This window comes from Coffea eugenioides, chromosome 2, assembly GCF_003713205.1.
Source record: "Coffea eugenioides isolate CCC68of chromosome 2, Ceug_1.0, whole genome shotgun sequence".
Classification (NCBI taxonomy): Eukaryota; Viridiplantae; Streptophyta; class Magnoliopsida; order Gentianales; family Rubiaceae; genus Coffea; species Coffea eugenioides.
The window spans coordinates 19,049,853-19,075,342 of record NC_040036.1 but is presented as its reverse complement, the minus strand read 5'-3'; the positions used below and the strand labels follow the sequence as shown (position 1 = coordinate 19,075,342).

Here is a 25,490-nt window from a genome sequence, read left to right as displayed (position 1 = left end):
ACGTGTTTCTTCCTTGGTAATCTCGTGACAACAACTAAAAGACCCACATATTGCGACCGGTTAAAGATACATATCCAGAGAGGAAAGAGTTAGCCCTAGGAAGCGCAACTTCATCGCAGTCAGGAAACAAATCAGTAACTTGCAATAGACTAAAACAAGACGCTCGTCATGATGACCTTAAGAGGATCGGAGCACAAATCCTTCTCTGTTTGGACTAAAGTTACCTTGTCCAAAAATCTGTATTACCCTGACATGCCTCACATTGCAAAGCAGAGACATCAATAATCTTGATATAAATTAGCATCCTCGACAAAGTCACAGACACATTCATTGAAACATGGAATTCCTTCAAAGAGAAAGAAACTAACTCAACAAATTACGGACACTCAATTATTCAGTTCCTTTGGAATGCCACGGTAGCAACACGTGATCCTACTGATCCTCCAAACATAAATGTTGGGTATGAGCGAACATGATCAACATAGCGGAACAAAGGGGGGTCTCTATTTACCTCTTGGTCTCCACTAGCTCCTAGCTCTTGGGACGGTGAATTTCTTCTCTGATTAAAAGCATCAACTTCTTGCACCAGTTCATCTTTTGTACTGTTACAGGAGGTAATCACCTGGGAACCATGAGAAATAAGAGAAGAAGATATGATGAAAGCTCAGAAGATAATCACTTGCACAAGAAGCAGAACTTTCAGAAACCAAAGACATGCATAGTTATTTGAGTAATAGGTAAGAGGTTTAGCTTCATTCAAGCAAATTGGACTTGACAAGAATTAGTATGTTGGAAACAATACAGAGAAGCTCACCAATAATCCACCAGGAGCCACAAGACTTGATACTGAATCCCAGTACATGATCCTTGAAAAAAAGAGGGGAGGTGAAATCAAAGATAGAATAGTATTCTGTAGTTTTTACATCTAACCAGGATTCCAGAAGATAAAAATCAATTTACTGAGACATACAAGGATACCATGATTATTTTCAGACAGCTTAAAAAGAAAATGAAAGAAAAAGTGCAAAATAATCCTAAATAGCCCTAATAAAGATGACACATTTGAGTATCGGAGGAAAAAAATTTTAACATCTTCAGCAAGGTTAGAGTAATTCACGCCAAGCAGATGGCGACAGACCACCTAAAATGTCTCTTTTCTATAATCTGTTTTTCCTTCAATAAATGAACTTGAACTGCACTAACAACGAAAGTATAAATTCTCTCTGTCTTTTAGTATAATTAGCTCTTTACTCTAAATCTTCCACAGAATCAAACTTGATGCTCGCACAATTCCCTCTCCCACAAAACATTTGTCATTACTCTGCAAGTCACTGGTTGGTTTTGAGATGCTACAACTTGGGGACTCTCTTGAATGCATGTATCAGGTGACAACATAATAAATGCCAGACCTTCAAAACGTCCATAATACCTTTTCACAGGACCATCAGGATGAAGTCCAATGGCATCTAAAGTGCCTTTATCAACAAGAAGCTGAAACTTCCTGTCTAACTTTGTTTCAAGAATGTCATCAACCTGTACCATTGAAAACAGAGAGGCTTAACTGCAGAGCTAAAGAGAACAGGTTGAGAAGAATAATGTACTTAGTGTGTTGTACAGAATACGTGTTAAGGATAAAATCTACATGATAAAATCTGAAAATATTTCAAATAAGCATCTAAGATTTACATTTTAAAATCATAAACATCCACTCGAAATAATGAATTTTTAATTTTCACCCCACAACCACTTCAAGCTATCACCTGCCCACCATATAGGAATAGGCACTGCATCTTGGTGCAACCACCAACTCAACGGGTACTTCTCGAGTTACCTAGTGCTCATCCAAACTGGCATCACTTCATACCAACCAAGCAATCATACTTGCAGTCTATGATGTTACCAACCTATCCTTGTCTAAGACCTCATCAATCAGCAGAGTACCACATTTTGCTACAACCATGTCTCCAGCCAAAAGACACCCCACCCCATCTCAAGCTCCTTCCAACAACAATTTAAGATGTTCCACTTCTATGTCAAGCTTTTGAGTTTCACCCTTTTTACCTACTTAGACAACATTTACCATAGATGTAAAGAAAAGTTAAAGAGAATCATCTAAAGACAAAATATGGAGTATTTTCTTCACAAGCTATATCACTGACAAGGTGACAAAAAGTAAATAGCATTGAAAGTGGTGGATAAGTTACTTTTATGTTAAATTTCAACCACTTCTCATACCAAGAATTTAATATTAGTGAAACCGTCACGATGCGCAAGGCTCCGAGCAAGGTCTATGGCTCCTTCACTATAATCAGTTCCAGTAAGATCAGAGAACCTAAACCCAAAAACATCAAATGTTAGTTGATTCAGAGCTTAGAAAATAAAAAAGATCACATGCTAATGACGTGGCAACAAAGTCTCATTGATACAGTGAATCTTCAATGATAAGTCAAATATGCAAACCTTCCTTGTTGATTCATTCGCATTGATAGCGGTCGACAACTATAGAAAATATCTCAGAAAATCATACTTTTGTTTACAAAGAAACGTGTGATGAGTATCATCAGATAACTTGCCATTCAGGCTCATCAGAAATGAACAGAGCACTAATAACTATAGATTCCGGCTCCCAGACTCCTTCAACACGTGTACCATCATATCCAGAAGGGCTGAGGAAAGGAGAAGTTTTAAAGACCTATGCAACCATGTTCCTTGGCTTTACTTCACAAACAACATGACATTGCCCCACAACTCAAGAATTAGGTTAAATTCCTACAGCTTTCATTTTTTTATGAAAATTACACTATTTACCCTTCTTGTTTTAGTCAAGGTCTTGCAAAAAAAAAAAGCAACTAAATTCGTTAACAGAACATTAATTCTGGGTTAGACATGTTGAGCACTGACCGTTTCAGGAAAAGAACTGTTTGCTTTGATAACCAAGAACCTAAAGAAGGCCACCTTAGACCCACCCTCATTTACCAAACTTGGGGGAACTGACCCAACCAGTCACTTCTAGGATGTCATGTATTATATAATCATGCAGATTTTCTCTGGATTGAATGTCATACATAGAAACAATATTCATTATTCCTATGCCCTTTCTGTGCATCCGTTAAGACAAAAGTCCATGTTTTCTCCTATTTGTTCCCAGGTTAGTTTGGTTTGAGTACTAACTCCTTGAACAATAAACTACAAGATGGTACTATGTTTCTAAGTAGAGAGACTGGATGTTAAACACAGAGAAATTTTTAATATTTGAATTTATATGATTATTACACATCAAGATCGATATACAAACTGGTGGGGAATGTTTCAAAAAATAACCCTTAAAATAGAGGTTTTTCTGTGTAACCATATCTGGAAAGGCCAGCAAGGTTGCTGTTCAGCGTCTATGTCATTTTCTCTCCCTTTGTCCCAACCCTTCTGTATATGAACAAATGTCAGTGAAAAAGAGTCCGAATAAGAAATATTCTCAAAATAGTTGAACCAAAACCAATAGCAGACTCGAGATTTGATAGCTGTGGGGCCCACAACTTTCAGACAAAATTACGAAGAGCACATTCTGATTTTGAACAAAACCCGGAAGGATGGAAAATTGTGGTAAAACAGCATTAAAGACTTCACTGAAAATGTCAAACTTTTAAGAGATAAACTGAGTTTTTCACTGTTGTAAGGCAAATGCTCCGACCTGCTTCTTCCTACTTCGACAAGTATTTAAAAAAGGTCAAATCACAACTATGAAAATAACAAATTTTGGTATTCCAAAACTGTAATGCCCCTGGTTTAGCACTTGATACAGACTATAAATAGCTTCTGAAAGACCAACAATATTACCCCTGCTTGGCAAGCTCTTGGAGAAGAAGCCCATTTCCAGTCCCAATGTCAAGCACGCTCCAATTAAAAGGTTCCTTCTCAAGCTGATCAACAGATTCACAATTGGAATCATCCACGTGGTTTGACAAGTGACCTTGAGAAAATTCACCACATAAGCTTTTTGTCCAAGAAGCAACAACTTCCATAACGTCAGCCCCAAACCTGCCCAAGAAATCAACTCTCTTTACCATAACATCTTCCCAAAAAGTATTTGAAAACAAAATACTGGGGAGAAGACTGAACCCTCTATCATTTCCCAACTTTTCTTTTGTTCTTTTTGTCTTACGGGTGATAAAATGGAGGTGCGTCTTATGTGTATCCAGGTTCACATAGACATACTACACTTGGGTTGCTAATTCAAGTAATCCAAAATGGAAATTGAAAAAAAAAAAAAAAAAACACTGCTGATGCCTTATTGTCAAGCTAATGACCTATTTGAAGCAGATGATAATTGCTTACCAAATCCTCAGCATGGCCATGTTCACGAAATTTGTTTAGTTATCTGCATATTTGAGCGTCCCAATAACTCTGAAACCCAACATTTGATGTAACTGCCTTCTGCACTCAGGCTCCTCTTTTTGTCCGAACTACTCTAACAACAGAACATTTCCAAAATATCCAACTTCAAAATTTGAACTTTATGGAACTAATATTATCCTATTCAAAACCTCAACAACGAAAGAACTATATTCCTGATAATACCTAATAAACTAACCGAGCTGAAAAACCGAATTTTACAATAAATGCACATACTACTAGAAGTGTATCAGCCTCGTTAATTAAGAGGATTCAGAAATTTCAAACATCCCGCATTGCATAATTTTCCCCCAGCTAATTGATCCAAGCATCTAATTCTAATCACATATAGGTGGAAGCAAAAACGAGTGAAATAACTTAATAACCTGTAGTCGGAGGCGGCACGGAAATTGGCAACGGAGAGTGCTTCGGAGGCATCCGCGTGACGTTGCTCATCGTCAAGAGTACTTCCGTAGTCGCTTTTAATCGACCAAGAGTCCGCAGCAACCGACCGGTCGTCGTCGGAGATCAGATCAGACGAAGTTGGCGGTCGAGCTTGTGAGGCGTCAGGGTCTTCCGGCTGAAGTCTGATCCCAGCCATACGCAGTAGTGGCTGTGTAGAACAGAGAATGAGTGGAGAAAAAGCCCTAAAATTAAGAAGAGGAAAATGGTTGAATTGCAGATTGTTATTATGATGATGACACCCATGAGAAGCGACTATAATAAAACTCCTAGTTGGAGTGTTGCCAGACTCGATTGTAAAAGTTGACCTTTGACCTTTGTTGGAGGCTGAAGATGGACAAAATTCATTTTTGGCCCTCCAAGATCCGGTTTATTACTAATTTTTCCGTGCAAACTTTAAATTTGCACAGTTAAGGCACTAATGCCCATGATTCTTTGATTTGTGAAACTAAACAGTTCTTATTCTAGTATAGTTTCAAATTATGACGTAATTCAATTAAAACTGAAATTGTTGTCATGTTTAATTATAAAATTTTTGTTGACACTATTAGTTCTTTTTTTTTTTTTTTTTTTTTTTTTTTACCTTTATCCCATTCATTTATGCTCTTGACATGAGCATTATAAGAGGGTTGCATTCTTTCAATTATTTAAAATTTAACCCTATGCATTTCAATTCTCTTACTATAAATTTTTTGTCCTAATTCAAAATATCTTTTATAAGCATAAGATAACATTTTCCCCTGTTTAACACTAGATTAGCTTCTTCGCATCTCTCTAACACTTTGATCTAAATTATGTAAATAAACATCAAAAGCAGAATCCAGCACAGAAAAATCATCCATAAACACTTTTTTCAATATATTTTTTAATAAATCAGAGAAAATAAACCTTCCATCTTTGCATATGACTTTTTTTTTTGTTTGAGAAGAAAAATAAAATCTTGCATTATGAAATTCTGGTTATATTGGCTAAAGCATGAGCTTTAGCTACAGTCTTCCTACTAACCTTGACTATTCGAACAAAAGAGAAAAAAACTACATAAACATAAGATATCTTCCACAATAGCCTGCACCATTTGGGGAGACTTGGCCGGATCCTCGATGTATTGCAATAACAAAATGGAGTCAGTTTTAATAACAAAAGTTGACCACTAATCCCTCTAGATTATGGAAATTGTTTTAGCATTAGATATCATAAGCTCTTGAGAAGTTCCAAGTTAATGTACCTATATGCCATCCCCATTAAAATTCTGCAAGTACATTAGTATACTATCGCATAAGTACCTTCCAACCTCTAATACGTTGAAACCACCCTATTGTAGCTCCCATTCCATGTCAATTAGTTATTTAATGATGGTAATGATTTCATGTATTTATGCATTATCATTTTCAAAGCCATTTGCCTATGAAATCCCGGACTTTCAACAGCCTAATTCTAAAGGAAGAAATAGGCACACACTAAACCGATTCACTATAAATAATGGCGAAATTTCTATAATATGCAGTCCCAAACCGGCAAGGTATCTCGGTGATGAATATGAAGAACTTTTATAGTCACAATGATACTCGTACAATTCCACAACTAAAAAAGAAGGTCTACATGCCATTTGATGGAGATACTTCTCAGACAATCATATTACAGATTGAACAAAGGGGTAACCATGGAGACCAAATCTTCGCGTCTACTCATGATTGACTTCAAATCTCATCGAATGAAGAATTGTTTTTCACCATAGACTACACTTACTCTGCTACTCCGCTACAAATAAATGGAATTAGTATGTATAGCTTTAAAAAAGAAAACAAAAGAAACTCTCTCTTTTCTAAAACATAAGAGAAATTAATTGACTTCAGTCACGACTGCATCTCTCTCATCTTGAGCAAACCGGTTCCTCAGCTATAGTCTCTAGCAAAGGCTTCTTTGATCTGCACATAGACAATCTGTGCCTGAATTCAGGCGTTGAAAACTCTTCAATGTCATCCAAATTCAACTTGGGTACTGCAGCTTCAGTGGTTTTAGGCTGAGGCTGCACAATTTCTAGCGCCGCCGGGGCATTGCATTCCGGCAAGATCCTCACTCTTTTCAGGGACACCCTTTTAGCAGATGATTTAGCTTGGATGAACAAAGCTCCCAAATCAGCCGCTGTGACAACAGAATTCACTCTTTTCATAGGAAACATAACATAAACGTTGGCTATCTCCAAGTCTTCGTCTGCATTGAGAGCAGAGAACCTTCTTCCTATCTGCAGAGACTTTGTATTCACAAGAAAGAATCCGGGCGTTTCAAACATGGGCTCTGCTGCCTTCATCGGTTCGTAAAAGTGTCTAATTTCGCCACCAGGGAAAATAATCTTTATGCCGCGAGATTGCTTGCTAGCAGGCCCAGAAAGGGTACAAGATACATAGTTGCCCATATTATAAATCAAGATGCACAAGAAAACCAGTAGTAAACTGGTAATGGTTGAGAACTTTGTTGAGAGAATTTGATGAAGAACAAAATATGTTTAATTGTGAGAGTTGAGAGAAGACTTGATTTTTTGGGGTGATCGAGGACGGTGGGAGGGATAATGTGTACCCGTATATATATATATATATATGTAGGACGCGAAAAAAGTCTGCGGGAGAATGCGTAGAGTATTCTTGAGCCAGTTGTATAAATTGTGTGTGTATAGTTATGGTTGACAATCAGTTCAGTCCGCGTCTGGTAAAGCAGAATATAAAAATGTGCGCAAGAAATCAAGAAATTGATGGGAAGGCTCATAATTCCAGTCGGTCATTTGGTCCCTCTTTAGTTTTCTTGAAATGGGATAACTCCTACTTTTGTTGCGCGTGGAGCCCATCTCTTTTTTTTTTCTGGTTTGTGTTTTTCACTTTTGTCTACTTCTGTTAAAACAAAATATGTTTTTCATCCCTACGCCACTAATTCAACCGGGCATCAATCCACTACAGAATTGGTCACTCGCCTGCAAAATTCTAGTCGTGATTAATGATTCAAAGAATCAAAACCAGTCAAAATTTTCTAACTTGGAACACCCTGATACTCGACGAGGTGCCAAATTTAGGTAAGTCATAATTATGTAATGGATATAATTAAATTAATTCATTCAGATTCATTTAAATAAATAGATATAAATGGATGCTCAATTACTCATTTATGAGTCATTTAACATTTTATTTATTTATTTTTATTTTTATAACGTGTTGTTTGATAAGAAGTAACGGTATTTTATTATTATTAGATTGATAAGAGATTCAAATTTATTTGCTTAATACTCATTAAAAGTTGAGTTTAAATGTATAATTATTTTTAAATAAATTTAAAAGTTGAGTCAAATTAATCCACTATCCACTAATTAAATGAGTTTAATTGAGTACTTATTTAAAACCATTCAAAATTAATGAATAGGTCTGGACAATTATTGATGGACGAATTTAATGGATCAATTTAATTAATTTATAATTGACGCCTCTACGTACTCGTCTAACAAGTATAGTAGGCTGAGAAGCAATAATTGGCTGTACCATATCCACGGAAACGTGGATAAATGGTTAGCGTGCCCGGTTACGTATGTTTAGCAATGTGCCAAACATTCGATATGACTTGTTGACAGCGCAGCAATTGGTACCCTAAAGCAAATTCACCAAACTCATCTTTTTCGGACGCGGTGCCATTTGGTGGTGCTAAGTTAACAGTTAATGGAGTTAGGAGGAGTTAATTATGTTGGCGTAGTTGCTAAAACACTTTGCAACTCGAAGTCTTAACTGAGTAATTTGTTGGATGCTTTTTTTCACCTTTTTCTTCAAATTTAAATTTGGTTGATTAGTTCCCTTGATACAACATTCTACTAGAAATTTTCAACTTCAGTTTTGCGTAAAAAGAAGTTCATTCTCTTTTTCTTTTTCTTTTTTTTTTGTTAAAATCCATCATTGTCCCCTCACATTTTTTTTTTCCGGGGACGCAGGGGGTTATCCAGACCTTCGACCCAACTAATTTTCTTGCGGCTCGAGAGGAGAGGCCCCATCCCCTCGGACACGTTAATCCTGGGACTCAAATTCTGATGGGGAAGATGGACAATACTTCTTGAAGAGGGTACGTGATCAACCGAGCCACCCAAGAGGACATGTCCGTCCGCATTCATGTGTACAATTTGTGCAGCCCTAGGAGATGAAAATATTCCATCCAATTAACCGTTACGAGACCACATGCACAACCAGGGGTGAGCAAACTGTGCATATTCAGTAATTCGATTATATGAATTCGGTAAATTCGGTTATTGGATTTACAAAAATCTAAACCGCTTTCAAATTCAAATTGGAGATACCCGAATTCATTTAATTTGGAATTTGAATTCGGAAATAGTAATGAATTCGGGTTAACCAAATTCATTTTAAAAAAAATTTACTGAATCCTTTAATTGCAGTTTCCGGCCCAATTAAAATAATAAATATTATAGTTATACTTAAATGTAGTTATGTATTATACCTATACTTATTAATTATTATCTAATTCTGGTCATGTATAAAATAATAAGTATTATAGTTATGTTATGTATTGTTGTATATTTGTATTATTATAGTCATATAACAATTAACAAATACTAAAATAGTATATTGTACATCATTATATATTATTGTTATCATAAGTATATGATAATACCATATACTAACTATTATTAATAGCATTTACCTATATAATATAATAATATATTAGTAATATATACTAATACTAAACCAATTCTTTATAAACAAATTCTTTATAAACGAATTCGAAATCGGTTATTACCAAATTCATAATCTTATTAACTATTTCATACCATATTAGAATTCGGTGAATTCGGTAAATACTACTTTTGTACCAAATCAAATACCCGATTTCAAATTACCAAATTGAATTTGAATTCGGTACGTACCGAATTTGCTCACCCCTATGCACAACAACAACGACAACAGCTTCGCGTTCTTTATTTCATTGTTTAAACATGGGATATTCACCAATAATTTGTAGTAGTACATAAGTATATAAATTCGTTCAATCTATCAGCAATAGATAGACAAACATTAATCATTGATAATCTAAACCCCAAAACACATGATGTGGACAGAGCTAGCGCTGGTGATGATTGTATTAAACTTTTTCAGCCTAAAATAACAGAATATGGGATGTTTGTGGCTTGCCCTGTTCTTTTCATTGGGTTTACACTTTACACCCCATTCTAGCTTAGAGTCCACTCATGGGCCACAAATAAACATAAGGGTATGTTTGGTACCCCATAGAATTGGGATTTAGAATTGGAATTGGAACCTCAATTCTAATTCTTGTGTTTGGATGCTGCCTTTTCCATAGAATTAGCATTGAATTCTAATTCCAAGAGGTTCCAATTCCATGAGTTGAATTCTTTATCAGACCAAAAGAATTCTAATTCCAATTCCACGTCTAAACCCTCAAAAACGGGCCTACACGCGGATCCAACGTGGGTAAAAAATAAAAATCGGGTCAAGTTCACTCGCGTCCCTTCTCTATCTAATTAACCGCTTTTCCTCAGCACAATTGCTCTGATGTCCACTGCCGCTTCCACCTCAACCCTAACATTTTGCCTCTTCCACCACCGTCTCCCCCATTGCCCTTTGCTCCGAGTGCTCTGCTCTGCTCCGCTCTGCTGTTGCCTTTTGGCCTTTGGGGGAACTTACAGCTTGCTAGTTGCCTCTGGTGGATTTCAATCTTTTTCTTTGCTTCTCCTTTCTGGTGGCTTCAAGGATAAGCGATTTGGATCTTGGGCTTCTGGTTTTCTCACAGTAAGTTCAAATGTTGTGCCTTTTCTTCTGTTTCGATGTGATTCTCGGGTTTTTTTAGCGTTTTAGTGATTTTGCTGGCATTAATGTTTTATGGGTTGTTTCTAATTTAGCTACTTGTTGTAGGTTTTTGTAATTCTGGACTAAATTTATGACCTTTACTTGCTGTGGATATTTTAAAAACAAAAGGTGAAAATGCTATACAGTAGAAAATTTCAACGGCAAGATCCCTCTTTTCAGTTTGTTTGAGCTATCCCCAATAACAAGACAGAAACGAAACCATATCCATTTTATCTTTCATATCCATTTCTGTTCAGGTGGACTTGTTCAAGTTTTGTTTGGCTCATTTCTTGTCTTGTTCATCAGATATCTAATGACAAAAGAAGTTCCTTTGCACCTGTTTCTCTGGCTCAGTATATCTGATGCTGTCTTCCGTATAAACAAAATTTTGTTTTTGACTTCTTGAAAGTTGGGGTAAGATGCAACTTTTGTAAATAAATTAATGGTTCTCCTGAGTTTAGGCTTCTTTTTTAGTTTCTATATACTTTGTGTGCACATGTATTTTGAAGCAGTAATAAATAGATTGTTTGAAAGTTATGAATGATTTGCAATTCGTAAAGCGCCGCTACAAGATCTGTGATGGAATCCACTAATGGCCGTTTAGCCAAACAGTGGTTTACTATGTGATTGGTGTAAACTACATTTTGCTTTATGCTCAAAAGCTTTCATTGTACCAGACATTAGGCCCACCTCTTTTGGCTTTGCTTCTGAACCTCTGTTAAGATTCACTTTAGCATTTCATTTGATTGGTTACACATCACGAATTTTTCATCGCAGAGAGACACTTTTTTACTGCAAAATGGAAATAAAGTGTTATGAGAAATGGTTATAGTTATACTGTGAGGCAGTAAGATGGCTGATCAAAATGCTTATGAATTTATTCTCATGTATGAGCTGGAAGAGAAACAAATATGTGTTGTTATCCTAACACAGAGTAATTACTTCTGCAGGCCATTAGCTTTAGCAGCGTCTCATATCCCTCTGGCATGGTGAAATTTGGTTTTGTCTTCTTAATTTCGAGTGACAAATATGGGAAGCTACTTTTTGTAACAATTTCACTCTGACTTGGATGCAAATGAGATATGATACTGAATAATGTTGTTTCTGTATCAAGCTATTCCAGGGCTCAGCAGACCACAGGGCCTGTGTGAACTAGGTGTTACCTTTATGTTATGTATGCCAGCAGGCTTTGTAAACTCGTATGGAATTGGGATAATATGTCATTATGATGCTGTCTCGTATGTAAATGGAAGAGACAATTAATAATAATAATAATAAAATGTTGCTCTGTGCCTTTTTTATTCTAATTTATTGTCATTCATCCAATTAAATTGTTTTTGACAATTCAGAAAGAAAATTAAAATGGATGTCACTGTTTCACCAATACTACATGTGGTTGCAGTTGTTTACTGTGAGCATTTTTAATACACTAATTAGCCAAAATCATTCCTAGCCTTGAAATTTGATAGGAACTTATTCGGACTTAATTTAATATTAGAATGGCCATTTATTGAAGAATAGTAGCAATGTATAATTGTGCTTATCTCTCTCTCTCTCTCTCTATTTTGCTAAAGTCACTTTGTTTGCATATTCATCTATTGGAATTTCTTGTAAGATACAAAACTCAAATTTTTATAATAGGCACAAGCTATTACTTTCCTTCCCAATTAATATCATAGAGTAGGCTTTTGATTTTCTAAAATTTAAAGTTCTTAGCTTTATAAAAAGTATCAAGGTTTTAACTTGATAAATATTAATTACTTTTTAAGTTAGAATATATAGTTATTTTTTATTTAATATAATTTAATTAAGAAGAAAAGAAACAAGAATAATATTTTTTTTGAAGAAAAGTAACTAATTTTTTTTCTTTAAAGCTTGAGTAACAATTAGCTAAATGCAAGAAAAAATAAATTATTAAAGGTACAAATTGGTTTTTTCCTTAAAGCTTTAGTAACAATTAGCTAAATGTTAAAAAAATATTATATAGTAAAGGAAAAAGAAAAATTTTCTGTAAGCAAATGTTTCATGAAAACAATTCTAATTCCTAATGAATTATTCTCTCATGCAAACAAAGAATTTGGAATTCCAAACAAATTCCATATCAATTCTATGCATTTTCCAAACGAAAGAATTGCAATGATTTGGAATTATAATTCATAGAATTCCAATTCTATAGAATTTCAATTCTAATTCAATTCCAATTCTGCAGAACCAAACGCACCCTAAGAATAATCAATCACCTGCCAACTCGCTCAATCTCTGAATTTGTTTCCGTACTCGGGTATCTACCTGTAACGTCGCAACTTCTCACTGACGATCCACCAGTTGCTTCTAGGGTGCGCACACTCAAATTGTGCCTGAAATTTACAAAATTTTGTTCTAAAAAAAAATTAGATTACATCCTTTGGAACTGAACAAAACCTGCTCAAATGGATTTTCTGATGACCGTTTGAGCCTCTTATCCCCTGAATTGCTACGTTCGGCTATGCGTCAATACTTAGTAAGTACATTTTTCTGGCAAGAAAAATTCTATCAATGGCGGATATAAGCTGGGGGCACGGGCCTCCATTGCTCCCCTTAAATTCTTATAGTATTTATAGAATTTTGATATAATTTCAAGCGTGTCTCGAAATTTTCTTATGAAGGAAGTGAAAGAATCACGTAGTCCTCTAAGTTGGTTCCTGAACTAATATTCTAGAAGAATATGTGGTCCACAAAGTTTCATTTGAAATAAGCTAAAAAAAGGCTTTTCATTTCAACTTGTTGGTGAATATTTTTTTGCTTAAAAAAACTAGAAAAAGAATAGATAAAAAATTTTAGTGTTTGCCCCACTGAGAATTTTTTCTGGCTCTGCCACTGAATTATATATAATTGTTTGAACTGATTGATCGGTTGAACGAGTCCAGTGCTGGCTATACAGCTGCAGCTCAATTTTATGGCTTCAACATCGTAATTACAGCTGTTCCTCTCTATCTCCTCTCTCTGATGGAAGGGATTATACTAATGATTTTTGAGGACTGGGTTCACATACTTTTATTTGTTAATTATTCCAGAATTCCTGTCAGTAATAAAATATTTGTTCATCACATTTTCTTTGGGAACCTAACAAGACTTTGTACGTGTTGAATTTTCGATATACCTAAAACAATGTTGAACACTAAAGGAGGTGAACGGAGATCATGACGTAGATCCTCCAAAAAAGTTTTAATACGTTGATGGCTTGAAAAAATGGTTTGTCTATCAAATCATGCAGGGACGGTGAACCTCATAATTAATCTTTAGCAAGCAGAAACCAGAAGGATCTTCAGATGAACAACAACCGATCGAATACTATGCTGAACGAGAATCATACGGTAGTAATAATTTGTAGCTGTGTATAAATAATAAATCATTCACACTTGAGGAGAAAAATTTGAGGTTTTCTCAGATGCCAATCGTAGTCATATCTTAGATTGATAGCATAACCTAATCTGCAGGGACACAAGGGCCATTACCATGTTAACTTCCGACTCTTGATTGATCATCTTGCATTGGAGAACTTACTCAACAAACAGGACAACCAGCCTTTCCTAGCAACACTGAAACTTCCTCTAGAATCACTATGATTCCTTCAAATGAGGGCCTCAGGGAAGGATCATCGCTAACGCAGTTCTCTATCAACCTGCAGATAGAAGCGATAGCTTAATTGGAGTTGGAAAGCAGCTAAACGCAGTGAACTTCAAGATGATTAATAATTCTACCATGTAAGTTGTAACAGATGATCATGGCTTCCCACTGAAAACTCAAGATGATTAATAATTCTATAACTTTAGTCATTACTTTCCTTAAATGCTATGATAATATTTACTTACTGAACAATTCGTCCGGGACAACGGCTTAAATGGAACTTCTTCTCTGAATCAGCAAGCATGCATTCAGTGTCGATGTTACTAACATGCCTCCCTTCAAGCATCTGCAGTGCCATCATCCAAAAGAAACGGGAACAGAATCAGAAATCATGGAAAACTCTTTTAACTTTGAGTGACAGCTATCTTCTTCTCCTAAATTAAGGAGAGTCTTTCGAAATTGGCTGGTGCCAGATGCGTTTCAAATTTCCAGACTTAAAAGAGTTTTCTGGCCGTTTATGAAATACAATCATAGTCTGGAAACTGAAACGAACTTATAACATCTTGGTGATACAGTTATAGGCGAATGCGGCCCAGTCATTGCAAAATGCCCTTTCTGATCAAGTTTATCAACTGGCTTTGGGTTCAGACTTATTGCTGGTGAATGCACATTAGGACCATAATACCCTAAATGGACTTAATAAGTCTTACAGACCTATCTACTTCACAAATCTTTGTGGCCCTATAACATAGAATACCCAAGAAAAAGGACCAATCATTGTCAAATATCATAAGACATCACATTAGATGATAAAAAGGGAATGAATTTCACCTGATACAGTAAAAAACCGAAAGACTGGACATCTTTCTTGGGGTCGTTTCTGGCGATGTTAATGCTTCGCAAGCTGTCGTGATTTTGTCCTGTACAGCAATAGATGGTCAATCTTGACCTTTCTGTCGAATACTTGAACAATGAGTGGTAATCTTATTAACAAACATCATGGCATACTTGAGTCTTGATTTGTGTGAATCTGCTCATAAAGCATTTGAATCCAATATTCACCGATCTTCAAATGCCCACCTTCATCTTGCAACAAGTTCCTGGGATAAGGAAGAAAAGTCCTAGTGAAAGATCAAGAAAATGGTAGTACAAGGAAATGGGTTACACCTTTCTTCTTGCTTTCCTTTAGGTTACTAGTCACTTGGAATATTAGATGCTTCAAGGGAAATAATGCTCCACGCTCATGGAGTAAGACAGACGAAAAAGTTACTTTTAAGCACTCGCACTTACAGTGATCAAGCATTCTTCAGATAATTGTTTATGATGAAATGTTTTGACATTCTTCAGCCAATATCTCACGAACATGTCTAAATACGAGCAGTGTGAAATTCAATTGACGAGATGAGCTAAGATGAGGTGGGTCATGTGGAAAATGGTTTTGGTTAAGCCAAAGACACCATGTATTTACAAGCCTACAACGAACCTACCTGGGATTCAAATTATTGTGAACTATGGGGAATCGCTTGTGCTGATGAAGGTAATTCATCCCCCTGTCAATTGATTCAAGTAACAAATCTCAGCTTAACCTTAAGGGACAACTTTTTACAAGCAACATGTCTCTAAACCATAAAAGCATGATACCCGTTTCGTTTCAATGCTCAAAATGGAGGGTACATAATCAATAAACTGTCAACATTATATTTATTTAGCAGAATTGACGCTCAGCTTTGGGTTTTGACATGCATTTGGCAAGATGAAACTGTAACGATAGCAAACAAACATGAATGTAGAATAAGATGATCTGCCAGAAAAATGTAGAATAAGATCAATGAAACTTCACATCTGAGATTGGAATTCTTCAGGTTAGTAAACATAGAATGACTTCAGGAAAAATACCTGGCAATGTCGAGTGCATAGCGCAGAGCAGTTTGAGCGTCAAGACGAACTTTGTCAGCCAAAATATCATTCAAGTTTCCCTGACATGTAAACCAAGAAATGATTCAGACTTTCCTACCTTCATCATCAACTGAATTGTGCATAGAAAAACATCTTACACAGCAAAGACGATCAACCCTCACAGTAAAAGGTAGAGCTAAAGGATATTTCAGTTGAGTAAAGGTCCAATATATTCAGTAAAAGTCTTAAGTTTCTCTTTTGAAGTTTTTGAATGTTCACTAAATAGACCAGATGACAGAATGACTGGCCAAAGACCAATTGCATCAATAGTACCGAATGCACTGTGGAGGGCGGAAACTTATATTCATCAAATTTCATCCTTGTATTTCTACAAAATCAAGATCACTTCAAATATCCTACTCACCAAAAGCAAACCTTTAGTGAGTCAGAATAAACCCCAAAGAAAAAAAAAAGAACCATAGATTTGTAAAAGTATTTGAAAACTTACTTTTGGCAAGTACTCCGTAATTAAAATCATCTCTTCGTCGTGCACACTTGATCCAAGGAACTGTAAAATATTTGGATGCCGAAGTTCCTTAAGCAGAGTGTCATCCTTGGCAGACAAAACCCTGGATCAAGTTCAACTTGGCATCATATCAGCACTTCAAATTTAAGGTGAATAACACACTAAGAGCTATTGATTCGAGTTCAGCAGAAGTAGGAAAGAGAGACAGCGTGGAAGAACAAACATTTTCACCGGATGAGATATATGTCTTTTTATTATCGTTTTCACTACCCATGTTCCTCGCCACTTGACCTTTTCAGATTCACCGAACAAACCCTGGAAAGCACCAATCAAAAACACCACTTCTTTCAGGAAACTAACTTTAATAGAAGACTAGCACAGCTTTGACAGGACCATAAACATCACTTGATGTCAGACATACTTTGACAGGACAATTAACTTTCAAGGAATAGTTGAGCAGGAAGAACATGTGAATTTTCTCTGAAGAAATTCAGACGCAGAAAACAGTATGGGCAGTCAACGATTTTTGTTTCAAAGCTTGTAAAGAATAATATATAGCTTGGATTATTTTACATTCTTTCTGCATTACTATAAACTATTCTTACTTATTTTTAAGGCACAGTCTCTACTTAAGTCCACCTATTACAAATGATGTATAAGAGGTTGCATTGCACTACAGCTCAAAAATAAGTTAGTGGTAGTGATTGGGGTTTCAACTGAAATACAGTTGCTCTTTGTGTAACTGTCTAATTATCAGTGCTTGGGCAGGGATAAGAACAGAGTATTATCCACCAGGCATAAGATTACCAACTCTTAGGCAAAGACAAGCACTCAATAATACCCGATACAGAAGATCTATATGTAGAACTAAGTCAGTAAATAGATATTGGAATCAAGCCCATTTATCAGATAATTCATTGCAAATTTGGAGCTCAGTAAGCCGCAATCAGTTGCTGCTCATACTCTTTACCTGTTCAATCATTGACGAATGCTGCAACTTCAGTTCAGACATGTCAATATTCACCTCATATGAATCTTCTTCACGGCGGATCGTCTGCATTATATGTTATAGAAATATTATCATTGTATATAATGCGAATCAATTATAGGACTCCAAAAAATACATAGTAAAGCTGTTAATATCCCCTGTGGTTAAAGTCCACTATTCCTAGTCTAAAAACAAAACACTTAATGCAAACATGTAGCCTTGAATCGAAATTTATTTATCAAACCATCAAAAAAGACTAAAGCAAATTTATCATTATTACCATGGAATGATCATTGGTGGAGTCCTTGCCGCCATTGACTTCCAGGATCCTGCATATATCTCGATGTCCATACAGTCTTGCATCTGTTAAAGGCTTGATAATCAAAAGTAAGAGAGAATTATGATCCTTCATCCTTCATCCTTCATAATGCCTCTCTCATAGCAAACAGAGGTAATCATCTTAAGAAGCATTGAGTAAGGCTGAAAATCAGAACATACTCAAAATACTTGGCATACATCTCTTGGCTATATAATCACTGCCCGCGCCAACGATAATACTACTCCACACACATAAATTTGCTCAAGTTCTTAGTCTAGTCTAATTTTCTGTCCTAGTTCGGTTAAAAAAACTGGGTTGTCTTCATTTCCGTTCGAATGATACAAAGGAATAAAAGTAAACATAAATCACAATTGTTTTAGCTTCATGAAAGTTTTTAAAGACACATAACTTGAAAGTCATATCTTATACTGTGTCAAACTTACTGTCCTCTGCCACCTATCTTGAAGGTTAACTTGAGCGTTGTAGGCCAAAAGAAGCTCAACAATGGAGGCTTGGCCCTCGCTGGCAGCAAGATGAAGGGCAGTTCTTTTGTCATAATCTTGTACATTAGGAGATATACCATTTCTTAGCATCTGATTTAGTCCAACTCTATCCCCTCTAGACGCGAAACTCAAGAAGTTTCCTATTAATTGCATATCGAAAACATCTGTAGGATCTCCATGGTAGTTTGGATTCGACATTGGGATCAACAAATTTCAAGAATGTAGGAACCACTTGTTGCGTAATATCCAGTTGATCTCCAATTCAAAGAATTGAAGTAACAGGAGATGACTTTATATCCACTTAGCAACTATCAAGTGACTTCTGAGTGGGAGAGTTGGCGGTTAATTCTAAGGAAAGGAGTTTAGGATTTAACGACGGTTACGCACTTAACAGGAAAATACGTTATACTTACATACTACTGTATAGATGTATTCATGAAATGTTCAACCTCCAGCATTGAACAAACGTCAAGATGGGGTTTTCTTTTATATTTCCTTTTTGACTTTTGGTTTGTCCGGGCCTTTAGTGCTAGCAATTGAGTTAATTAGTGGAAGAATAAACGAAAACAAGGAAATATCAAGTAGTACCTTTGCTTTAAAAGGAAAAAAACAAAAAAGGCTAGTTCCTTTTCTGTATGTCCCTGTATCAATTTGCCGTATTTTTTTTTTTATCAAGAATTGAAGTACATTTCTTCTCTGTGACTTTATCTGCGTCAACTTATGGTGCTACTATTTTGAATTTTTTTTGGGTATTATGATGGGGCACCACAAACCCGATAACAGTACTATTGCAGCGTGTCGGGAGAAGGGCTAGTGCGGTTGGGGTTTGGTACGATTCGCTTCAATTATTATATTTTTTATATTATTTGATGTACAATTACATTACATTTTATATTCAGGATAAATGTGATGTATATAAATAAAATATTTGATGCATATTCAATAAAACATTATAATGTATTTGTACACCAAAAATTTAAACGTGTACAATGCCTAAATGGAACGCACAAATATAATTGTACTGAATAGCGTACCAGCATGTACTAAATCGCGGATAACGCCTGTAAGGCGCGGTAAGGAGTAAGCTTTTAGTTTCACGCTAGACGGGTATAACGTTAACATGCAGAAAAGGATAATTCTTGAGTCGATTAGACATAACCAAGTACAAGTTCGAACCATATTTTACAAGCACTTGAAACTTTGATAGTACAGGTTAACCAGGTCTATGCCAAACATTTGCCCCGGAAGAGAGAGACGTTAAATTAAGCGGTGACCTCTTCAATCCAGATGATTACCTTTTTATATATTGTTTTGCAAATATTTTGTTAAGGAGATGTCACTAACTATATGGATACTTGTAATAAATAACTCTAATTAATGTCTTTCTTGTCTATAATGATCACTAGATGATGACACAAGCTCTTGATTGCAATCATCTTACATTCATCCTTGACTGGAGTGGTTCACGTATGATACCCATGCAAAAATCTTTATTGGTAGCAAACAAATTTCCTTAGGTTGACATATCATGGCTTTGCAACGTTGGATCCTTCAATCAGCATGTGTTCTACTTTTTAATATCCATTTCCTAATTAGAGGGCATCATTTTTATATCATGGCCAAGATTCATACCAACAAATGACATCAGTCCATCGTATTGTAATGCAAATTAGTAATCAAAAGAACCCGTGCTTGATTGCCTCATGATTTGCTCATAAAGCAATTGACATTTTTCACTCATTAAACAGCCACCATCAGGCTTCAGGCTGAACAGAAGCACAGACATGGCTCAAGAGAATTTAGGCATCTGTAGATACCCCATGGAAGGCGGTGATGGCCCATACAGCTACACTCAAAATTCTGAGTACCAGGTAGTAATCTATTATGTCTCGAATTTATGTTCTTCTTTTTGGATTAAGAAAAGGGAGGAACGAAATAACTAATTTTAAACTGATGCAGAAACAATCACTGGATTCAGCTAAGCAACTGACGAATGAACTGATTGATCAACATCTTGTTGTTGGAAACCATCCATGCTCTTTCAGTAACTCATATCGAGTTGCAGATTTTGGGTGTTCTGTCGGTCCTAACACGTTCTGTGCAGTGCATAACATCATTGAAGCTGTTGAAAACAAATACAAATCCCAAAAGATGGAATCACGGACGCCAGAATTCCATGTCTTCTTTAACGATCACGTTGGCAATGATTTTAACACACTCTTCAGAAACATTCCTGCTACTGGACGCTACTTTGCAGCAGGTGTTCCGGGTTCTTTTCACGGGCGCCTACTTCCTAGTTCTACGCTACATTTTGCACACTGCTCCACCGCGCTTCACTGGCTCTCTAAGATCCCGAAAGAAGTGACGGATAAGAATTCCCCTGCATGGAACAAGGGCAGAATCCACTATGCTGGAGCTGCTAAAGAAGTTAAAGATGCATATTCAACTCAGTTTGCAAAAGATTTTGATTCTTTCCTGAGCGCGAGAGCTCAGGAGCTCGTTCCAGGAGGATTGATGGTGCTTGTATCACTTGGATTCCCGGATGGAGTCCAGGTATGCGAGTCCAGTATGGGAGAAAATTTTAACATTCTCGGGTCCTGTTTCCTGGACATTGCCAAAACGGTGAGGAATTGGTCCCGCTAAATCAAATTTCACCCAATCAACTCTCCATCTTTCAATTCTTACTTATTTGAAAGTTGAAACCCATCATTTACTTGCAGGGAATCATCACTCAAGAGATGGTGGATTCATTTAACTTGCCGTTTTATTATCCATGGCCATCGGAACTGAAGTCGCTGATTGACGTAAACGGATTGTTTGAGATTAAGAAAATAGAGAAGTTGGTCGCCCCAACAAGACAAGTAAAGCCGGACCTTGCTGTCTGCGTCCTTCACCTTAGAGCTATCCTCGGGGAACTCATCAAGAAACATTTTGGTGAAGGGATAACGGACATCTTGTTCAAACGTCACACGAAAAAGTATGTCGAGAGTCCTATTGTGTCTGATGGGAGGTATTTTAAAGAAACTAGCTATTTCGTCTTTCTCAAGCGGAAAATGAATTGTGCATCCTAGTTCTTCAGAAGAAATTCCATACCATTGCACAAAGATGGTTCTTGTGTACATGCTATGGAAGCAATATTACTAATCACTGGTTGTATGAAGTCGTCTTATATTCCAATAAAATTAGCTCGGTTATCTGTGAAAGATTTTCTTGAAGCAGCAAAATTTAACTGTCAAAAATTTATCGAAGTGCAATGTAGCTCGCAGGAGATACCCTCGTAGGCCAAGACGGTGCCGAAGGCTTGATTCTGTTTTTAATACTTGACAAGCAGAGTTGATAAATAAGATGTACGCAAGCAGGTGAGCATGAAGCAAAAGTTAGAGGAAACACTAATATCTTATGAAATCGATATCCACAGTTTCAGCCTCGTGTATGAATTTTCTTGCCGGTGCCTAAGCTCCAATTTGTCAGCTTAAAATCCTGAGAAAATTAAACTACCAGCACCCCCGGCATACACACATCAAAGAAGCAGAAACAAACTAACAAAGAGTATGATCCACCGTTTGTAGGTAGCCCAACTTCATTCCATTCATCTAAGATTAGCAGTGTGATGAGGTAAGAAGCATTAGATGAAACAAAATCTCCTAGTACTTCTAATTGCTATTTTATAGTATCATTTGAAAGTAAATTCTAAAAGAAAGAGGATAGGTAAAGCTCAAGTAGACTCCTTTGCAATCTTCTCCGCCTTGGCAAGAACTTCATCAATCCCACCAACCATGTAAAAAGACTGTTCAGGAAGGTCGTCATATTTCCCATCCAAAACACCCTGAAGATTAAGAATTCAGTCAGAAAGAAAAAAGAAAATTTAAGAGACGAGTAGAAACTTTATATGCTGAAGTACCACGGAAGTATCCAAAATAGTAGAATTCTCAATGAACTAATTTGACACAAGCAACAATATAGACTTCTTTCTCACTCAAGTGAGGCTGTCAAACCTAGCAAGCAGATCAAATTTACCTGAAAACTATTGATACTCTCTTTCAACTCCACATACTTTCCAGGTGCACCAGTAAAAACCTCGGCCACATGGAAAGGCTGGCTCAGAAAGCGTTGAACTTTTCGTGCGCGAGCCACAGTAAGTTTATCCTCTTCACTAAGCTCATCCATTCCCAGAATAGCAATTATGTCCTGCAGATTCTTGTAATTCTGGAGAACCTGCTGCACGCCACGAGCTGTATTATAATGTTCATCACCTAAAATGTGAGGAGATAGCATGCGAGAGGTAGAGTCTAGAGGATCCACAGCTGGATAGATGCCAAGCTCTGAAATCTGCAGTCAGGGACAATGGCAAGGTCAATAGATGGACCTGGTATAATATTTGTCACCTGGATAGATGGGTTCAGTCTGGAAACACCTGTCGAGACAACACAGTTGTGGCATCTAGGTGGGCAAAGGTGGTAGCAGGGGCTGGATCCGTCAAGTCATCAGCAGGCACATATATGGCCTGAACAGATGTGATTGATCCCTTCTTGGTGGTTGTAATACGTTCTTGGAGTGCTCCCAGGTCTGTTGCCAGAGTTGGCTGATAACCCACAGCAGAGGGGATACGACCCAGCAGAGCAGATACCTCAGAATTAGCCTGGAAGCAACCAGGAAAAACACAAATGATAACCTTGTAAGCAATATGGGAAATGAACAAAAACATAGAAGATGAAGAAGTGGATACCTGTGTGAACCGGAATATGTTATCAATGAACAAAAGCACATCTTGCCCTTCAGCATCTCGGAAGTGTTCAGCCACTGTCAATCCAGTAAGCCCAACACGAGCACGTGCACCAGGAGGTTCATTCATTTGACCATACACAAGAGCACACTTGCTTTCACTCTAAAATCCATGTAGGTTTTCAAAATGAGGCTAACAGTTCAAACTATGTATTAACCACAAACGAATAGATTCATTTCAATTGGGAACTGCAATGATTATAAACCTGCTTGTCCCCTAGCTTAATAACACCACTCTCAATCATTTCTCTGTACAAATCATTGCCCTCTCGAGTACGCTCACCAACGCCAGCGAAAACAGAGAAACCACCTAATTAACAACACATGCATCACAAAGAAATTAACCACAACAGTCAGTGTCACCCATGATAGTATGACATAGAAAAGACAAGAAAGAGTAGTTTTAAAAATAAATTCAAACCGTGAGCCTTGGCAACATTGTTGATCAATTCCATGATCAGCACTGTTTTTCCAACACCAGCACCACCAAAAAGTCCAATCTTTCCACCTCTTTGATAAGGAGCAAGTAGGTCCACAACCTGTATAAGGGAATTGGAATAGAAAATTATCTCCAAAGGGGAGCAAGCAGCTACAGATATTAAGAGAATAAGTAAACAGCTCTTCATGAAACCTTGGCAATTCAGAAAAAAAAAAAAAAAAAGCATCTGAAAAGTAACAAGTAATACAGACTTTCTCTCTGGCTTTTATGTATAGAAAATTAACATGAAGATCAATATCATTTAAAAAAAAAGACGCATCAATTAAGATTGCAATTATCACCTTGATTCCAGTGACAAGGATCTGCTGTTCGGTTGCTTGTTCGACAAAGGTTGGAGCTTCTCTATGGATTGGGAGAAAGTGATCGGTTTCTTTTCATGTAAATCGATTTATTGAATACAAAAAGACAGCGGAAAAAGGAAATCCACAAGTTAGAAATGCAATGGCAGACACGAAATTGAAGGAAACATATCCTAATATAGAAGTAACATTAATTAATGCATGGAACATTACTTATATCACCCCTGTCGTCAATAGGCTCCCCAATGACATTCACAATACGGCCAAGAGTAGCCCTGCCCACAGGAACCTGCCATAACGGGCCAAAGAATGGAAGCACGAAATGTGAGCATTTTCCTTGCAAATAAGCATCCGTGAACACAACGAGGAGCAAGAAGTAGGACCGAAACTCGAAGTTACAGATTACATAATCATGAAACAATTACTTATTTGAGTACGAGGGACAAAACGGTTTAAGAAAAAAAGAAAACAGAGAGATAGAGAGAGAAATTACAGTGATAGGAGAGCCAGTATTAAGGACGCTTTGGCCACGAACAAGCCCTTCCGTACCATCCATTGCAATCGTCCGTACAGTGTTCTCTCCCAAATGCTGCGCCACCTCCAGTACCAATCTCATCGAGTGGTCCTTCACCTCCAACGCCGTCATTATCGGCGGCAACCCATCTTCGAACCGAACATCCACCACAGCCCCGATGACCTGGCAAACCTGACCAACTGCTCCGGCGCCGGTGAAATTTTCCGTGATCTTCCCTATTCCCTTTCCAGGCGGCTGAGTCGGGGCTTTCGTAGCGGCTGCTGAGGAGGCGGCATAGTTGGCCACACGGTGGAGAATGTGACCAGCTGGTGGAGGATTGTAGAATTTGGGCTGCAGAGAATAAGAATGACGTGTCGGAAGGCGGATGAGGGAGGACAGAATTTTCCGTATAGCCATGGCTAAGAACTGAGACTGAAGCGTGTGTTATTGGGGCGTGTTTATGGTGTTAATGGAGTAAAAGACGACGATGATGAGGGTTTCTTCACATTTTGAGTAGAAATTGGAAGATGAGAGAGTGAGCTGTGACTGAAGTATATGAGGCAGTACATGGTGTTTCTGTGGAATTCTCAGATGGATCCGGTCCACCACGGACCAAAACCTTAGGAAGCTTGAGTGGTTCTGCTACGTGACTTTTTACTTTTTAGATGGGTTCAGTTGTTCAAAACTGCAGCTCACGGTGGACGAGCTACAGGGAAGTGTTTTGGGCGCGATTTGGTGGGACACGTTGCATGGTACGACGACATCTGCGGTGGACGGATTCAATGCGTACTTTGAGTGCCACGTGTTCCATGGCTGCTGCAACTGAAAATAGCTGCACAAAACGGCGACGTAGCCACCAAT

At 37.2% G+C, this 25,490-nt stretch overlaps 6 protein-coding genes across 6 annotated transcripts; 2 read left to right on the top strand and 4 right to left on the bottom strand.

The window, feature by feature from the left end:
• Positions 1 to 191: 191 nt before the first annotated feature.
• Positions 192 to 5,093, bottom strand: LOC113762170 (EEF1A lysine methyltransferase 2). The gene is made up of 6 exons (XM_027305480.1): positions 4,773 to 5,093; positions 3,832 to 4,032; positions 2,236 to 2,332; positions 1,430 to 1,533; positions 815 to 866; positions 192 to 622 (listed from the first exon to the last, which is right to left on the bottom strand). Exons 1-6 carry the CDS (start codon positions 4,985 to 4,987, stop codon positions 395 to 397), a joined length of 897 nt encoding a protein of 298 aa, XP_027161281.1. The 5' UTR covers positions 4,988 to 5,093; the 3' UTR covers positions 192 to 394.
• A 1,625-nt stretch (positions 5,094 to 6,718) lies between these two features.
• LOC113758809 lies at positions 6,719 to 7,261 on the bottom strand. The gene has a single exon (XM_027301532.1). The coding sequence runs from the start codon at positions 7,259 to 7,261 to the stop codon at positions 6,719 to 6,721; it is 543 nt and encodes a 180-aa protein (XP_027157333.1).
• A 3,114-nt stretch (positions 7,262 to 10,375) lies between these two features.
• On the top strand, positions 10,376 to 12,004 carry LOC113762446. The gene is made up of 2 exons (XM_027305901.1): positions 10,376 to 10,640; positions 11,648 to 12,004. The coding sequence occupies exons 1-2, from the start codon at positions 10,404 to 10,406 to the stop codon at positions 11,759 to 11,761; spliced, it is 351 nt and encodes a 116-aa protein (XP_027161702.1). The 5' UTR covers positions 10,376 to 10,403; the 3' UTR covers positions 11,762 to 12,004.
• A 2,236-nt stretch (positions 12,005 to 14,240) lies between these two features.
• Positions 14,241 to 18,733, bottom strand: LOC113758800 (integrin-linked protein kinase 1-like). Its single transcript, XM_027301522.1, has 11 exons — positions 18,476 to 18,733; positions 17,994 to 18,086; positions 17,696 to 17,779; positions 16,949 to 17,040; positions 16,708 to 16,828; positions 16,200 to 16,279; positions 15,791 to 15,853; positions 15,312 to 15,403; positions 15,135 to 15,223; positions 14,549 to 14,649; positions 14,241 to 14,358 (listed from the first exon to the last, which is right to left on the bottom strand). The coding sequence occupies exons 1-11, from the start codon at positions 18,731 to 18,733 to the stop codon at positions 14,241 to 14,243; spliced, it is 1,191 nt and encodes a 396-aa protein (XP_027157323.1).
• A 1,622-nt stretch (positions 18,734 to 20,355) lies between these two features.
• Positions 20,356 to 21,606, top strand: LOC113758795 (probable S-adenosylmethionine-dependent methyltransferase At5g37990). The gene is made up of 3 exons (XM_027301517.1): positions 20,356 to 20,406; positions 20,495 to 21,157; positions 21,256 to 21,606. The coding sequence occupies exons 1-3, from the start codon at positions 20,356 to 20,358 to the stop codon at positions 21,604 to 21,606; spliced, it is 1,065 nt and encodes a 354-aa protein (XP_027157318.1).
• A 469-nt stretch (positions 21,607 to 22,075) lies between these two features.
• Positions 22,076 to 25,309, bottom strand: LOC113761325 (ATP synthase subunit beta, mitochondrial). The gene is made up of 9 exons (XM_027304272.1): positions 24,609 to 25,309; positions 24,329 to 24,404; positions 24,098 to 24,186; positions 23,739 to 23,856; positions 23,524 to 23,627; positions 23,262 to 23,420; positions 22,950 to 23,174; positions 22,553 to 22,864; positions 22,076 to 22,361 (listed from the first exon to the last, which is right to left on the bottom strand). Exons 1-9 carry the CDS (start codon positions 25,044 to 25,046, stop codon positions 22,251 to 22,253), a joined length of 1,632 nt encoding a protein of 543 aa, XP_027160073.1. The 5' UTR covers positions 25,047 to 25,309; the 3' UTR covers positions 22,076 to 22,250.
• Between the last annotated feature and the right edge of the window lie 181 nt (positions 25,310 to 25,490).

Coding starts and splice junctions, on each gene's coding strand:
- LOC113758809 (XM_027301532.1), bottom strand. CDS start 7,261: ATGGGCAACTATGTATCTTGTACCCTTTCTGGGCCTGCTAGCAAGCAA.
- LOC113761325 (XM_027304272.1), bottom strand. CDS start 25,046: ATGGCTATACGGAAAATTCTGTCCTCCCTCATCCGCCTTCCGACACGT. Junction 23,628..23,738: donor CAATGTTGCCAAGGCTCACG/GTTTGAATTTAT, acceptor GTTGTTAATTAG/GTGGTTTCTCTGTTTTCGCT. Junction 22,865..22,949: donor CAACTGTGTTGTCTCGACAG/GTGTTTCCAGAC, acceptor CCCTGACTGCAG/ATTTCAGAGCTTGGCATCTA.
- LOC113762446 (XM_027305901.1), top strand. CDS start 10,404: ATGTCCACTGCCGCTTCCACCTCAACCCTAACATTTTGCCTCTTCCAC. Junction 10,641..11,647: donor GGGCTTCTGGTTTTCTCACA/GTAAGTTCAAAT, acceptor TTACTTCTGCAG/GCCATTAGCTTTAGCAGCGT.
- LOC113758800 (XM_027301522.1), bottom strand. CDS start 18,733: ATGTCGAATCCAAACTACCATGGAGATCCTACAGATGTTTTCGATATG. Junction 17,041..17,695: donor ATTCGTCAATGATTGAACAG/GTAAAGAGTATG, acceptor GGTGCTTTCCAG/GGTTTGTTCGGTGAATCTGA. Junction 16,829..16,948: donor ATATCTCATCCGGTGAAAAT/GTTTGTTCTTCC, acceptor AACTTGATCCAG/GGTTTTGTCTGCCAAGGATG.
- LOC113758795 (XM_027301517.1), top strand. CDS start 20,356: ATGGAAGGCGGTGATGGCCCATACAGCTACACTCAAAATTCTGAGTAC. Junction 20,407..20,494: donor CTCAAAATTCTGAGTACCAG/GTAGTAATCTAT, acceptor AAACTGATGCAG/AAACAATCACTGGATTCAGC. Junction 21,158..21,255: donor TCCTGGACATTGCCAAAACG/GTGAGGAATTGG, acceptor ATTTACTTGCAG/GGAATCATCACTCAAGAGAT.
- LOC113762170 (XM_027305480.1), bottom strand. CDS start 4,987: ATGGCTGGGATCAGACTTCAGCCGGAAGACCCTGACGCCTCACAAGCT. Junction 4,033..4,772: donor CGTGCCGCCTCCGACTACAG/GTTATTAAGTTA, acceptor TTTCTTGGGCAG/GTTTGGGGCTGACGTTATGG. Junction 2,333..3,831: donor CAAGAGCTTGCCAAGCAGGG/GTAATATTGTTG, acceptor TTTTGGGTTTAG/GTTCTCTGATCTTACTGGAA.